This window comes from Gigantopelta aegis, chromosome 14, assembly GCF_016097555.1.
Source record: "Gigantopelta aegis isolate Gae_Host chromosome 14, Gae_host_genome, whole genome shotgun sequence".
NCBI classification, from domain to species: domain Eukaryota; kingdom Metazoa; phylum Mollusca; class Gastropoda; order Neomphalida; family Peltospiridae; genus Gigantopelta; species Gigantopelta aegis.
The window spans coordinates 55084517-55098169 of NC_054712.1; the positions used below are offsets into that span (position 1 = coordinate 55084517).

The window sequence follows — 13653 nt, forward strand, 5'->3', positions numbered from 1 at the left end:
TCGGGGGTTTGACAGGCGTGTGTGTATGAATTTATATATAGGGTGGTCTAGACTGTGGCAAACGAAGTTTCGGGGGTTTGACAGCCGTGTGTGTAGGAATTTATATATGGGGTGGCCTAGACTGTGGCAAACGAAGTTTCGGGGGTTTGACAGGCGTGTGTGTAGGAATTTATATATGGGGTGGTCTAGACTGTGGCAAACGAAGTTTCGGGGGTTTGACAGGCGTGTGTGTATGAATTTATATATAGGGTGGTCTAGACTGTGGCAAACGAAGTTTCGGGGGTTTGACAGGCGTGTGTGTATGAATTTATATATAGGGTGGTCTAGACTGTGGCAAACGAAGTTTCGGGGGTTTGACAGGCGTGTGTGTATGAATTTATATATAGGGTGGTCTAGACTGTGGCAAACGAAGTTTCGGGGGTTTGACAGGCGTGTGTGTATGAATTTATATATGGGGTGGTCTAGACTGTGGCAAACGAAGTTTCGGGGGTTTGACAGGCGTGTGTGTATGAATTTATATATGGGGTGGTCTAGACTGTGGCAAACGAAGTTTCGGGGGTTTGACAGGCGTGTGTGTAGGAATTTATATATGGGGTGGTCTAGACTGTGGCAAACGAAGTTTCGGGGGTTTGACAGGCGTGTGTGTAGGAATTTATATATAGGGTGGTCTAGACTGTGGCAAACGAAGTTTCGGGGGTTTGACAGGCGTGTGTGTAGGAATTTATATATAGGGTGGTCTAGACTGTGCTAAACGAAGTTTCGGGGGTTTGACAGGCGTGTGTGTAGGAATTTATATATGGGGTGGTCTAGACTGTGGCAAACGAAGTTTCGGGGGTTTGACAGGCGTGTGTGTATGAATTTATATATGGGGTGGTCTAGACTGTGGCAAACGAAGTTTCGGGGGTTTGACAGGCGTGTGTGTATGAATTTATATATAGGGTGGTCTAGACTGTGGCAAACGAAGTTTCGGGGGTTTGACAGGCGTGTGTGTAGGAATTTATATATAGGGTGGTCTAGACTGTGCTAAACGAAGTTTCGGGGTTTGGGAACTCGATTCGTGCTCACCCGGAAAATATATTTATAATAAAATAAATTCGCTTTGAGCAGGAGGTGTTCGACGCCGACGATGCCGACCCTCCCAACGTCACCCTACCCGTACATATAGGCCTACAGGCGCCTTCTTACTTTGTGGCTACACCCGGTCGCTCTCTCCTAACAGGTTGGGGTTTTTTTAATTTAAAACTATTTGTCTCTATCCTTAATTTCTTACAAACAACTGTGTCCGTCCTAAGCATGTTCTTCTAAGATGCACATGTACTGTTACACCTTTATTATTATTAACCAAGCTTTGCGCAATATGAAGCTGGGCCATCCCTTAATTGGGATGGTGATACGAAAGTGTGTCTTTTTATTTATTGCCAATAAAGATGTTGTATTTTGTTGGGTGCCCAGCCATGTTGGTATCAGGGGTAATGAAAAAGCAGATTCTGCTGCCACGTCTGCTTTGGATTTGCCTCATGCCAGGGTTGGTGTACCGTATAATGATTTTAAATATAGTATTAACAAATTTATCTTTTCGACTTGGCAACATGATTGGGACGGTGCGGTTGCGAACAAGCTTCATGCCATCAAACCGGTCTTGGGAGAGTGGAAGTCCTCCTATAGACAGTGCAGGAAGGATGAGGTAGTCTTGTGTCGTGCCAGCATCGGTCATACTTACTTGACCCATTCATTTATTTTGAAGAAAGATCCTCCACCTCAGTGTGAGCACTGTCAGTGTACTCTAAAGGTACGCCACAGTTTGGTGGAGTGTAAGCATCTTAAAGAAATTCGAAAAGATATATTTGGACAAACAAATGTGATGGAATCATTTCGATTCCATCCAGAATTTGTTTTACAGGTTTTACGTGATACTGACTTTTACTCTAAATTTTTATTTTATATATCTGTGATATTTGTATTTTTGCACAGTTCTTTACATTGTTTTACCTGTTGAATTTTTATATTGATCTTAATCATCACTTACTGTTTGCATTTACCATAGTTTGACACCCAATAGCCGATGTATTTTTCGTGCGGGGGTGTCGTTAAACATTCATTCATTAATTCATTTCTTATTATTAACATACTGTATATGGAATTGCACGTCGTCAGTGGATGTAATACTGAAGTAAGGTAAATACAATGTACATTGCTGTAAGCAGCTTGCTTTGGAAAATAAAATGAATGAATGAATGAATGAATGAATGAATGAATCACACCCAAAAATAAAAATCAGTTTCCGTGCTTTATATCTAATCAAGGTTCAAGCATGCTGTCCTGGACACACACACAAACCTCGGCTATCTGGGCTGTCTGTCTAGGACAGTGGGTTTGTGGTTAGTGGTTAGTGAATCTCAAAACTGTCGTCAGGGTTGTTTTTACAGACCTCATCTCAAATCATGTTAAAAACGTAATGCCCCTTTCTCTCCAGTGCATGGTTTGAGCGTTTGTGAAAATGTTGATAATTCTGAACAGACTCTTAAATAATATCTAAAATAGTAACGATGGAGAAATTCGGGCAAAATAAGATGTCCTGAAACCTTTTCACCATGCATGCATTTCTATCATTCTACTAGTATTAGGCCCCTACTTCTAATTAATGTAAAAATGCGTAGTGATTCGTTTTCAACCATATTTAACAGTTCGGTATTAATGCAGATATATTAAACCATATTTGTTGTCCAAATTCGGGTAAAACTCAAATCTCCCCCACACCCCACACCCCACACCCCACACCCTCCCCACTATAAAAAAATGGGAGACCGTACACCTATGTAACCAAATGAGGCTGGTAAAGTGATTAGTGAGAGAGAAGTCGGTGTAGTTGCTGAGTTTTGATTCGTGAAATCGACCGAAAAGTTCCGAATTCAGAAACAAGGGCAGATAATCCTGTTATAATTTCTATACGAGCCGCTTGCAACTTTGAAAAAGAAAGCCAACATGACAACTTTCACTTTACATATTTTGCTTGAAATCTGTTTAATTCACTGATGTATTCAAACAAAATTAGAATGATTTGTGAATGCATTTTGTAAAAGGTATTTATACAATAAAAAGAGCACGCATATTGTATGCATTAACCCGCTAAATGGCTAAACGCATTATGCAATATTGAAAATTCAGAGAGGAAAAAAGACAAAACTGCAATTTGTAGACTGCTAAGTTTTTTGTTTCAAGCAATGCAAGACGTACATTATTCGAACTAAGTGTGAATAACTGTTCTTTTTTATTAAGTGTCAACGTCTATGGGCATGCCAGCAACTAATTCATTAAATTAAACGTTGTATTCAGTAACCAATCGTGACAATCTAATTAAAATTAGCTCCACTATTACATGTGGATCTAACAGCAGCCAGTTGGAGCTCATGTCCACCAATCAAAACCTTACTTGCAGAATCATGCCAGTGATTTAAAAATAATTTGAAAACATTCTGAATTATCCTGAGGGTATACGACATGTTTCGTGTTAATTACGAATATCTTAAAACATGTTTTATTTTATAAAATAAATAATTTGTAATGTAAAACTGAAGACTGATAACCCATCCCGTACGTATTGGTATGGTTCGCTGTACTGCGGCCACTAAAATAGACTCGCCCGATATTTTTAGAATTTATATGCTCCCAAATAACGTTATAAAAGGCAAAGTGTGATTGGTCAATATTTAAATTATTATTTACAGACGAAATGTTACCTGGACATTGGAGTCTACGCAGTGTTGTTAGCAATCTGATTAAAATTAGTTCTACTGGTCTAAATAAGGCATTCGTAATTCACATGAAACATGTCGTATACCCTCAGGATAATTTGGAATGTTTTCAAATTATTTTTAAATCACTGGCATGATTCTGCAAGTAAGGTTTTGATTGGTGGACATGAGCTCCAACTGGCTGCTGTTAGATCCACATGTAATAGTGGAGCTAATTTTAATTAGATTGCAATCATGATATCCAATGTATTTTATTCAGTTGGAAAAAAAGAAGGCAAAACTACAATTTGTAGATTGCTAATTTTTTAGTATTAAGTAATGCAAGCAGTGAACATTTTATTTTTGAAAATCTTGATTAGCGATATTTCTAGTCAGTTAAGAATGAAATTAACAACTTTTGTTTAATGTTTTAAAATTGTGTAGTGATCTCTGAAACTTGTGTAGCAAATTGCAACGCGATACTAAACAAAATGTTCCCAGTTCTTTTGTATTAAGTGTCACAGTCTATGAATATGCTAACAACTAATTCATTAAATTAAACCTTGTGTTCAGTAACCAATGTATTCACTTGGGGGGTCAAGTGTCCACTGCACCACCATCCTCATCCACCCTTCCCACGCACACACTCACTTTCGATGCCTAGGCCTATGTTGTTTAAAAGATTTTAATATATATATTTATCCTATAACTTACCCATGATATCCATGTCATAAACCCATATAATAATTTACTTTATTAACCCGGTTAATAATGGTATGCAAATTTGCAAGGTCTCTAGGTAATGTGTTGCTGTGGATGGGTCATTTGCTTACAAGCCAACAAGACCCGTGTACCTGAGCATAACGTTTTCAAAGATTTGTTTAAAATGCGTGACGTCAAACTAATCTGTGCTAATCGTGATGACGTCATATTATCGATGGCGGCGACTTTAGTACTGTGATTTACTAAAAAAGTAATTAGAATGTTATTTTAGAAGTGTTATAGGATAAATAGAATTCGCTACATATGTTTTTTAATATGTAAAATATCAACCTCGACAAATACCGATTAACATAGACTCGGTTGATATTTTCCATATTAAAAAATACTCGTGACGAATCCTCTATATATATTTTTTTTAATCTGCTTATATCAGTTTTCTCTTGACCTACTTGTATATTGCCAAAATTACACTGGCCCAACAATGTAGAGCTAGCTCTGGGTCAGCAGACAATTTTGCCAAATTATCTACTAAATGTCAAAAATTGCTTAAACCCAAATATTTTCTGACAAAATATCAATTATTTTATAAAATTATTTCGCCAAATCAAAATCAAATTCGCCAATTGTTTTTGAAATTCGCAATTGGCAAATTTGGCGAATGTTGAGCAATGTACAGTATCTAAAATACAGAAGATTTCCTATAGAGCTGGGCAGTATTCGGTATATACCATTCAGTATCAGTATAGTGTCAATACCGATTTACCGTACCGAGCAAATCTAAAAATACTGAACATTTTGGTATTGAAAAATAAGTATTTCCGCCATTAAGTAAAACACTAAAAATACACCTGACGACACAACATTACCCACAAAATGGCTGATAAGAAGAGCGCATAGGCACAGTACTTCCAAAGAACTGACATATGTATATGCACTTTGTTTGAACAAAAGGTATTGGGTTCAAAAGCTTTACCTGTTAGAATACCTACCTATCCTAAACAAAAAAAATGGGTCGGATATAAACAAGGAAAAGGCTCTAACTTGGGCATTCGTTTAGAGGTAGGTATACATAAAATACTGCTTGATATGGGTATAGTTATCAGTACTATGTCAATACCGAATACCGTACCGAGGTAAATCACCCCACAATACCAATACCGAACTTGAAATTTCAATATCGCCCAGCTCTAGTTTCCTAACTTTCACGGCACATAATTGTGATGTTCCTGTGATCAATTAAAAAAAAAAATTCATCTCTTGGATTCTAGCAGTGTGATAGATTAGGTTAGGAATTTTTATGTGTGCTTTTAGAGCAAGCTGTTGTAGTGCAAACCTGTCATGGTGTTGACTTGCCAACTCTTCCGTGCAAGACAAGAAAAGGGAGAGGGTTAGGGAGAAAGTGCGATCGCCTGCGCTGGGTCATTGCAATATGTTCCCGTAGGAATTTAGGAGCCAATTAGAAAGATTATGCATGAATTTCTTATGGTAATTTTGACACATAATTTGGAGGGTTTCTCTGAAAAGAAAATATTGAGCTATTATTATATTTAAAGATTTAGCCCTGAGAGGGCTGTAGCGAGCAGTGCAATATGATGATCCTTCGTTGATTTATATACTTCTAGAAAAAATTCATGGTGCATGTGTTCCATAAGGTAATTGTTTTTTAAGAAATAATTTTTTTATCAATCTTAAACATTATGAGACAATTTTCACAAATATGATGTTTCCACACAAGTCACATATTCAACCATTTAAATTTTTTATAGTTGGTTTGAATCTAGTTTATTTGGTGCACAGAAGAACGTTTCCAACAAATATATATTCTAATCATTTGTATAATTGAAAATCAATTGTTTGGAGCAAACAGATTATGGCATATTTATGTAATTAAATTATGATGTTAATACATGTACTACCAAATGGCACCGTTAATACATGTCATTGTTTCTGCCAGAAAGAAATTTTTGGGTATGGCGCTATGGAATTGAATGCAACCACAGTCAATGCGGGGGTATGGGTGGCCTACCCCAGAAAGAAAATGGGTTAACGTTAGGGTTAGGGTTAAGAAAATCGTACAGTAATGATAAGCCTAAGAGTAATTAATTTTGTCAAAAGGTTACATTAAAAAAAAAATCTGAAAAATATTTGGGTATGGCACCATACATGTTTTACCCGCTGGCAGAAACATAGACATATGGTTTCAAGTAATGAGTGCATGGCCGTACCAATATGAAAAGAGCTAAAGGACAGCAAAGAAGAAACCAGATAACAATAACATAGTCTCTTTTGTTTCCAACAGGCACACGACGTAGCCCAGTGATAAAGCGCTCGCTTGATGTGCGGTCGGTTTGGGATCAATCCCCGTCAGTGGGTTCATTGGGCTATTTCTCATTCCAGCCAGTGCACCACGACTGGTACATCAAAGGCCGTGGTATGTGCTATTCTACCAGTCGATGGGATGGTGCATATAAAAGATCCCTTGCTACTAATCGAAAAGAGTAGTCCATGAAGTGGTGACAGCAGGTTTCCTCCCTCAATATCTGTGTGGTCCTTAACCATATGTCTGACACCATATTACTTTTTCCAACTGGACAAAAAAGAATTTATTTTCTGATGGGTATTGATAACTATCTATCTCCTCTATCTCAACACTAGATATGGCCTGGCACTAACAAATATTGAGCTACATGTATCGTATTTTATTCATGCTTTAAATTTGCATTACAGGTCTTAGTGGTAACCATGGGAACGAAGATTCTAGAGGGTTCTTCTCATGTGCTGGACGACATTGAGGACACAATCAAGGAAGATGCCAAACTTGTCAAGAAGTCAATATGTTCGTTGGCGTTCTTTGCATCATCAATCAAGTTGCTTGGGCTTGTTCTTTTCTACTACACATTCTCAATCGGCTTGACATTCTACAACAAGAAAGTCTTTAAGGTGGACACCTATTTCATTACTTTCTTCTTAATGGATATCAGATAATTTATGTTTAAATGTAAGTGTTTTCTTTTCAATGTATGCTAAGAATCAGTCTTCATCTGGAAAGGCAAGTGATGACTCATTCTCCCCTCCACACTCGTCTGGAAAGTTTTAGAAGAGCTGCAAATTGTTCACCTTGCAATAAAAATGTCGATGAATTTCATTTGCAACTTCATGTGATTGCTTGTCTGCCATCATTTAAGCTCGCCTTGAGTTTGCTGATGGCGAAGATTAAAGGAGTGAGATTTAGCTAGTAGTATCAAGTGCATTCTTCTGAAGTTTATTGGCTTTTGGCCATCCCAACTAATGCACCATGATTGTTGCATCAAAGGCTGTGGTATGTACTGTCTTTCAGTGGGGGAAATCAAGTTTTGCATAACTAATTTTTCATTTATGCATTAAATTTTGGACATCAAATACATGGTCATCATGGGTTACACAAAACCGAAATAGGTTACCTGAATTTGATTTTGCTTCTGATGCCATATAACCGTAAGTAAAATGTGTTGTGTGTGTCATTAAATAAAACAGTTCTTTCTTGACTTTGCTTAGTTCTTAAATGGTATACAGAAATTTTCAAATTCATAGGCATGGAAAATGCATATATAAAATATTTTTTACATATCCACCTTATTATTATTTATATTGATTACTCTTCTCGTCAGTTCCAAATTCCCATTAATGGGCCTGTTGCTAATTTGTCTTTTAGAATGTAGAGAAAAGCACATGTATCATCAGGGTTTCTAGAATATGGTAGCCTGATGCCCAGGACTAGTACTTTTTACTGTCTGACAAGTAAATACTTTTGCTAGTGCCAAGTGTTTTTACTGTCTGACAAGTAAATATGTTTACTAGTGCCAAGTGTTTTTACTGTCTGACAAGTAAATATGTTTGCCAGTGCCAAGTGTTTTTACTGTCTGACAAGTAAATACGTTTGCTAGTGCCAAGTGTTTTTACTGTCTGACAAGTAAATATGTTTACTAGTGCCAAGTGTTTTTACTGTCTGACAAGTAAATACATTTACTGGAAAAGACTGATGACTAGTGAAAAACTAAATCACAGGGGTTCTAGAATACTGATGCCAGCAGTTTTTTGTTTCTAGTCACTAAAGAATTACTTTGGGTGAGCCCGATGGCAAGTAATAAAATGTTCATTTTGAAAATCACTGATCTCATAACAAGTGGGTTTTTAAATTCTATCAAGTTTGTTAAAGTTTGTTTTGTTTAATGACACCACTAGATCACATTGATTAATTAATCATCGGCTATTGGATGTCAAACATTTGGTAATTCTGACACTTACTCATCAGAGGAAACCCGCTACATTTTTCCTAATGCAACAAGGGATCTTTTATATGCACCTTCCCACAGACAGGAAAGCACATACCACATCCTTTGACCAGTTTGTGGTGCACTGGTTGTAATGAGAAAACCCCCAATCAGTTTAATGGTTCGATCCTGCGACACAAGCGAGCACTTAACCGACTGAGCTAAATCCTGCCACTGTAAAATTCTATAAGCCCTAAATTATGATCACAAACCAACCACAACGTTTTATTCAATTTGATGGTTTGTTAAAGAAACATTTTTTTTCTTAAGTTTCTTTATATTGATTTTTTTTTCCAGGTGTTCAAGTTTCCTCTCTCAGTGACGGTAACACACCTTGTGGTCAAGTTTATGTTTGCAACTGTGGTGCGATGTCTTCTTGAATGTAAAACCAAAGAGTCTCGAATTACTCTAGGCTGGGGCATGTATTTCAAACGTGTTGCACCTACAGGTTAGCATAATTTAGCATGTTAGCAGATCTGCCTAGATACCCTTCAAAACCAAACTCTTAAGTAATCTGGAATTTTGTATGGACCCTTTTTAAATTTCAATACAGAATAGAATTCTCCAAACCAGATACCCCTTACAAACAGACCTTTTACTTGGTCTTGTAAGTGTCCAGTTTAAAGGGTTTACACAATACTTGAATCCACAAACAACTATTTTGGGTGGTGATGGAAATGTTATGTTAATTAAGTATTTTTACATGCAGTTGCCATTTTAGTTATTGTACCAAGATGTTTTAGGGTTAATAAGGCCATAATAAAATAGCTCCTAGATTTTCTTCCTGCCTGCCCTGAGGATAAATTCCCATCCCCATTTTTGTCATTGGTCCCCTCCAAAAAATCACTTGATATGCAGTATATAAAATATAAAATAAAAAATAAAATTACTCCTTCCACTCCATTAAAAAAAAATTTGTTTGAAAATTTATTATTTATTTTATCATGGCTTAATGTTACTGGGTTCACCCATATTCATGAATATACTATTATAACATTTAATAACATCAGGGGTAGATTATGCTTTAGGTAAAGGGGGTAGGGGTCCGAAACAATATGTAAATGTTTATAATTTGAAATTGTGAATTTTACGTGGACATCAATTTAGATCTACATGGTGGGTTTTATTTTTTTTTAGCTGGGGGAGGGTTCCATGCAACTGGAAAACCCCCCATAATCTGCCCCTTTCCATACATTTTGTTAACAGCCATCCCACAATTAATAATGGATCAAACAGCAGTTGGTGGCATAGTGGTTAGATCATTGACTTTAAGGTGCTCATATGTGCCGAGTTTGTAGCCCAGTATTGGCATCAACCCAAAGTTGGTGCACTGATTAGTAGGGAATTGAGTCAGGTCATCACAAGTTGCACACCACCAATCATGTTTGCAGGCATTTAGGTACAATTTGTAGATGAATTCAGTAAAATATACTAAAATGTTGAAAGAACCATATGACTGCTGTTCTAGGAAGTAAAGTTGCTCTGTAAATACAATGCAAAAAAAAATCAGTATAGGTTGACCATAAAATGTTTGCGTTCTCCAACCCTAAGCCCATTTCAACCTCTGTCCTGGACAGACAGCCCAGTTAGTCGAATTGTGTGTACGATGATAGTGCTTGAACTGTACTGAATATGAGTACTGGACAGACAGCCCAGTTAGTCGAATTGTGTGTAGGATGATAGTGCTTGAACTGTACTGAATATGAGTACTGGACAGACAGCCCAGTTAGTCGAATTGTGTGTACGATGATAGTGCTTGAACTGTACTGAATATGAGTACTGGACAGACAGCCCAGTTAGTCGAATTGTGTGTACGATGATAGTGCTTGAACTGTACTGAATATGAGTACTGGACAGACAGCCCAGTTAGTCGAATTGTGTGTACGATGATAGTGCTTGAACTGTACTGAATATGAGTACTGGACAGACAGCCCAGTTAGTCGAATTGTGTGTAGGATGATAGTGCTTGAACTGTACTGAATATGAGTACTGGACAGACAGCCCAGTTAGTCGAATTGTGTGTAGGATGATAGTGCTTGAAGTGTACTGAATATGAGTACTGGACAGACAGCCCAGTTAGTCGAATTGTGTGTAGGATGATAGTGCTTGAACTGTACTGAATATGAGTCCTGGACAGACAGCCCAGTTAGTCGAATTGTGTGTAGGATGATAGTGCTTGAACTGTACTGAATATGAGTACTGGACAGACAGCCCAGTTAGTCGAATTGTGTGTACGATGATAGTGCTTGAACTGTACTGAATATGAGTACTGGACAGACAGCCCAGTTAGTCGAATTGTGTGTACGATGATAGTGCTTGAACTGTACTGAATATGAGTACTGGACAGACAGCCCAGTTAGTCGAATTGTGTGTACGATGATAGTGCTTGAACTGTACTGAATATGAGTACTGGACAGACAGCCCAGTTAGTCGAATTGTGTGTACGATGATAGTGCTTGAACTGTACTGAATATGAGTCCTGGACAGACAGCCCAGTTAGTCGAATTGTGTGTACGATGATAGTGCTTGAACTGTACTGAATATGAGTCCTGGACAGACAGCCCAGTTAGTCGAATTGTGTGTAGGATGATAGTGCTTGAACTGTACTGAATATGAGTACTGGACAGACAGCCCAGTTAGTCGAATTGTGTGTACGATGATAGTGCTTGAACTGTACTGAATATGAGTACTGGACAGACAGCCCAGTTAGTCGAATTGTGTGTACGATGATAGTGCTTGAACTGTACTGAATATGAGTACTGGACAGACAGCCCAGTTAGTCGAATTGTGTGTACGATGATAGTGCTTGAACTGTACTGAATATGAGTACTGGACAGACAGCCCAGTTAGTCGAATTGTGTGTAGGATGATAGTGCTTGAACTGTACTGAATATGAGTACTGGACAGACAGCCCAGTTAGTCGAATTGTGTGTAGGATGATAGTGCTTGAACTGTACTGAATATGAGTACTGGACAGACAGCCCAGTTAGTCGAATTGTGTGTAGGATGATAGTGCTTGAACTGTACTGAATATGAGTACTGGACAGACAGCCCAGTTAGTCGAATTGTGTGTAGGATGATAGTGCTTGAACTGTACTGAATATGAGTACAAAGAAATAAATGAAATTGAATAAACGTTTTAATTTTGCTTGTTTTTGTTTTGTCATTACAGATTATTATTATTATTTTCTGTTCTATTTTTAGGAGTTGTAAGTGCGCTCGACATTGGTCTTTCAAACTGGAGTTTAGAATTTATTACTATTTCATTGTAAGTATGTCTACATTTCTGCTACTTCTCACTTCTACACTGTGTAATAGTAATTTATGTTTTTAATCTTTTGTTCATAAATTAAATAAATAATAATTGATATGTTTAATTGCTAATTTTAATACATTAGAAAGTTTTTAATGTTATTTCAATCATAACATGTTATTTCTTACGATAAGTTATGTAAAATTGTCCATGTATCTTTTGTAATTACTTTACAATATCTTTATGTACGTTATTTTTTCAAAAAAATTCTTTATGTTGTTTTTCAGATACACAATGTCAAAATCGACTGCCATACTATTTATTTTGTTGTTTTCCTTGCTGTTCAAGTTGGAACAATTAGTAAGTTTGTTATAAGATATATTTTATAGGATTGCTCATAATGAATTACTTTTTTGTGGGTTTTGTTGGGAGGGTTTGTTTTGCTATATTTTTCCATTAGCAGGAAGGCATTTTTTAAATGGACTTTTCCACAGACAAGACAAGACAAGACATACCACAGTGTTTGATATACCAGTCATGGGTCACTGGTTGGGGTTGGGAAAACCCAATCAAAGAATGGGTGCACCGAAGGGATTTGATCCTTCGATCCAAGCTCTTGCAGCGAACTCTCTACTGACTGAGCTAGATTCCATCCCAATAAATACAGATTTAAAAACATTCTGTTATATGCTGAAAGGAGTTACCTAAAATGCTTTTTACTGACATATAGTGGTTATTCAGTGTGACCTTATTTATAAAATGTTTGCCTATACATATACAGACTTTCACATACATTGTTTTCGCTTCCTATTTATTGCACAAGTTTATTTTGCACAAGAATATATACCACGAGACCACATAGCAGTCAAGATGTATGTTCTTTTGCAAAATAAACAAGTGCAATAAATAGGAAGCAAAAACAACATATGTGAAGTTCGGTTATTTATTACTACCTTCTTTTATGGTTTACAAAAACAGTTTTTAATTTAACGTCATAACAATCAGAACTCCTTTCATGGATTTACTTAACGTTAAGAATCATACTCTGCGGCAGTCTTGTGTAACGTTTAAAATATGATGTGACATAATTTGTATATCATATATGACGTCAGTAAATAAAAGGCACTAACTGTAGTAAAAATAAAAAGGGAATTCCCCATTTAAAAGTTGCGGTCCATGGGAGAGGGACGTAGCTTAGTGGTACTGCACTCACCTGATGCATGGTCGATCTAGGATCAATTCTCATCAGTGGGCCATTTGGGCTATTTCTCGATACAAAATAAATTTATCACACGGTTTTAAAATGTCTTTATCACTATAGATAGATTGAACAGGTATTTAAAAAATATATTTATTTTTCTGCTTTCAGAGATGCAGCTTGTTGTTTATAGTTGTGTTTATATCGGGAGGACTGTTTATGTTCACGTATCACGCCACAGCGTTCGACACAGAGGGATTCATACTAGTCATGGTAGCATCATTTCTATCAGGTCTTCGATGGACTCTTGCTCAAATTGTCACACAGAAAAATGAAATAGGTATGTAACAAGATGCCATTCATGCACAATACGTGAAAATCTAAATTTACTTTCAAATGATTCTTTCATGTAGTGTTTTAGCTGTTATCATATAACAT

The 13653-nt window shown here is 36.9% G+C and overlaps 1 protein-coding gene across 1 annotated transcript in view; it reads left to right on the top strand.

Moving 5' to 3' along the window:
• The first annotated feature begins 2959 nt into the window (after nt 1-2959).
• LOC121388509 (solute carrier family 35 member C2-like) overlaps nt 2960-13653 on the top strand; it is a 31424-nt gene continuing 20730 nt past the window's right edge. The window contains exons 1-6 of the mRNA XM_041519866.1: nt 2960-3080; nt 7182-7394; nt 9062-9212; nt 11969-12032; nt 12305-12377; nt 13387-13555. Of these exons, the coding sequence (XP_041375800.1) occupies nt 7197-7394; nt 9062-9212; nt 11969-12032; nt 12305-12377; nt 13387-13555 (655 nt within the window). The 5' untranslated portion in view covers nt 2960-3080; nt 7182-7196. The remainder of the gene's footprint in view (nt 3081-7181; nt 7395-9061; nt 9213-11968; nt 12033-12304; nt 12378-13386; nt 13556-13653) is intronic.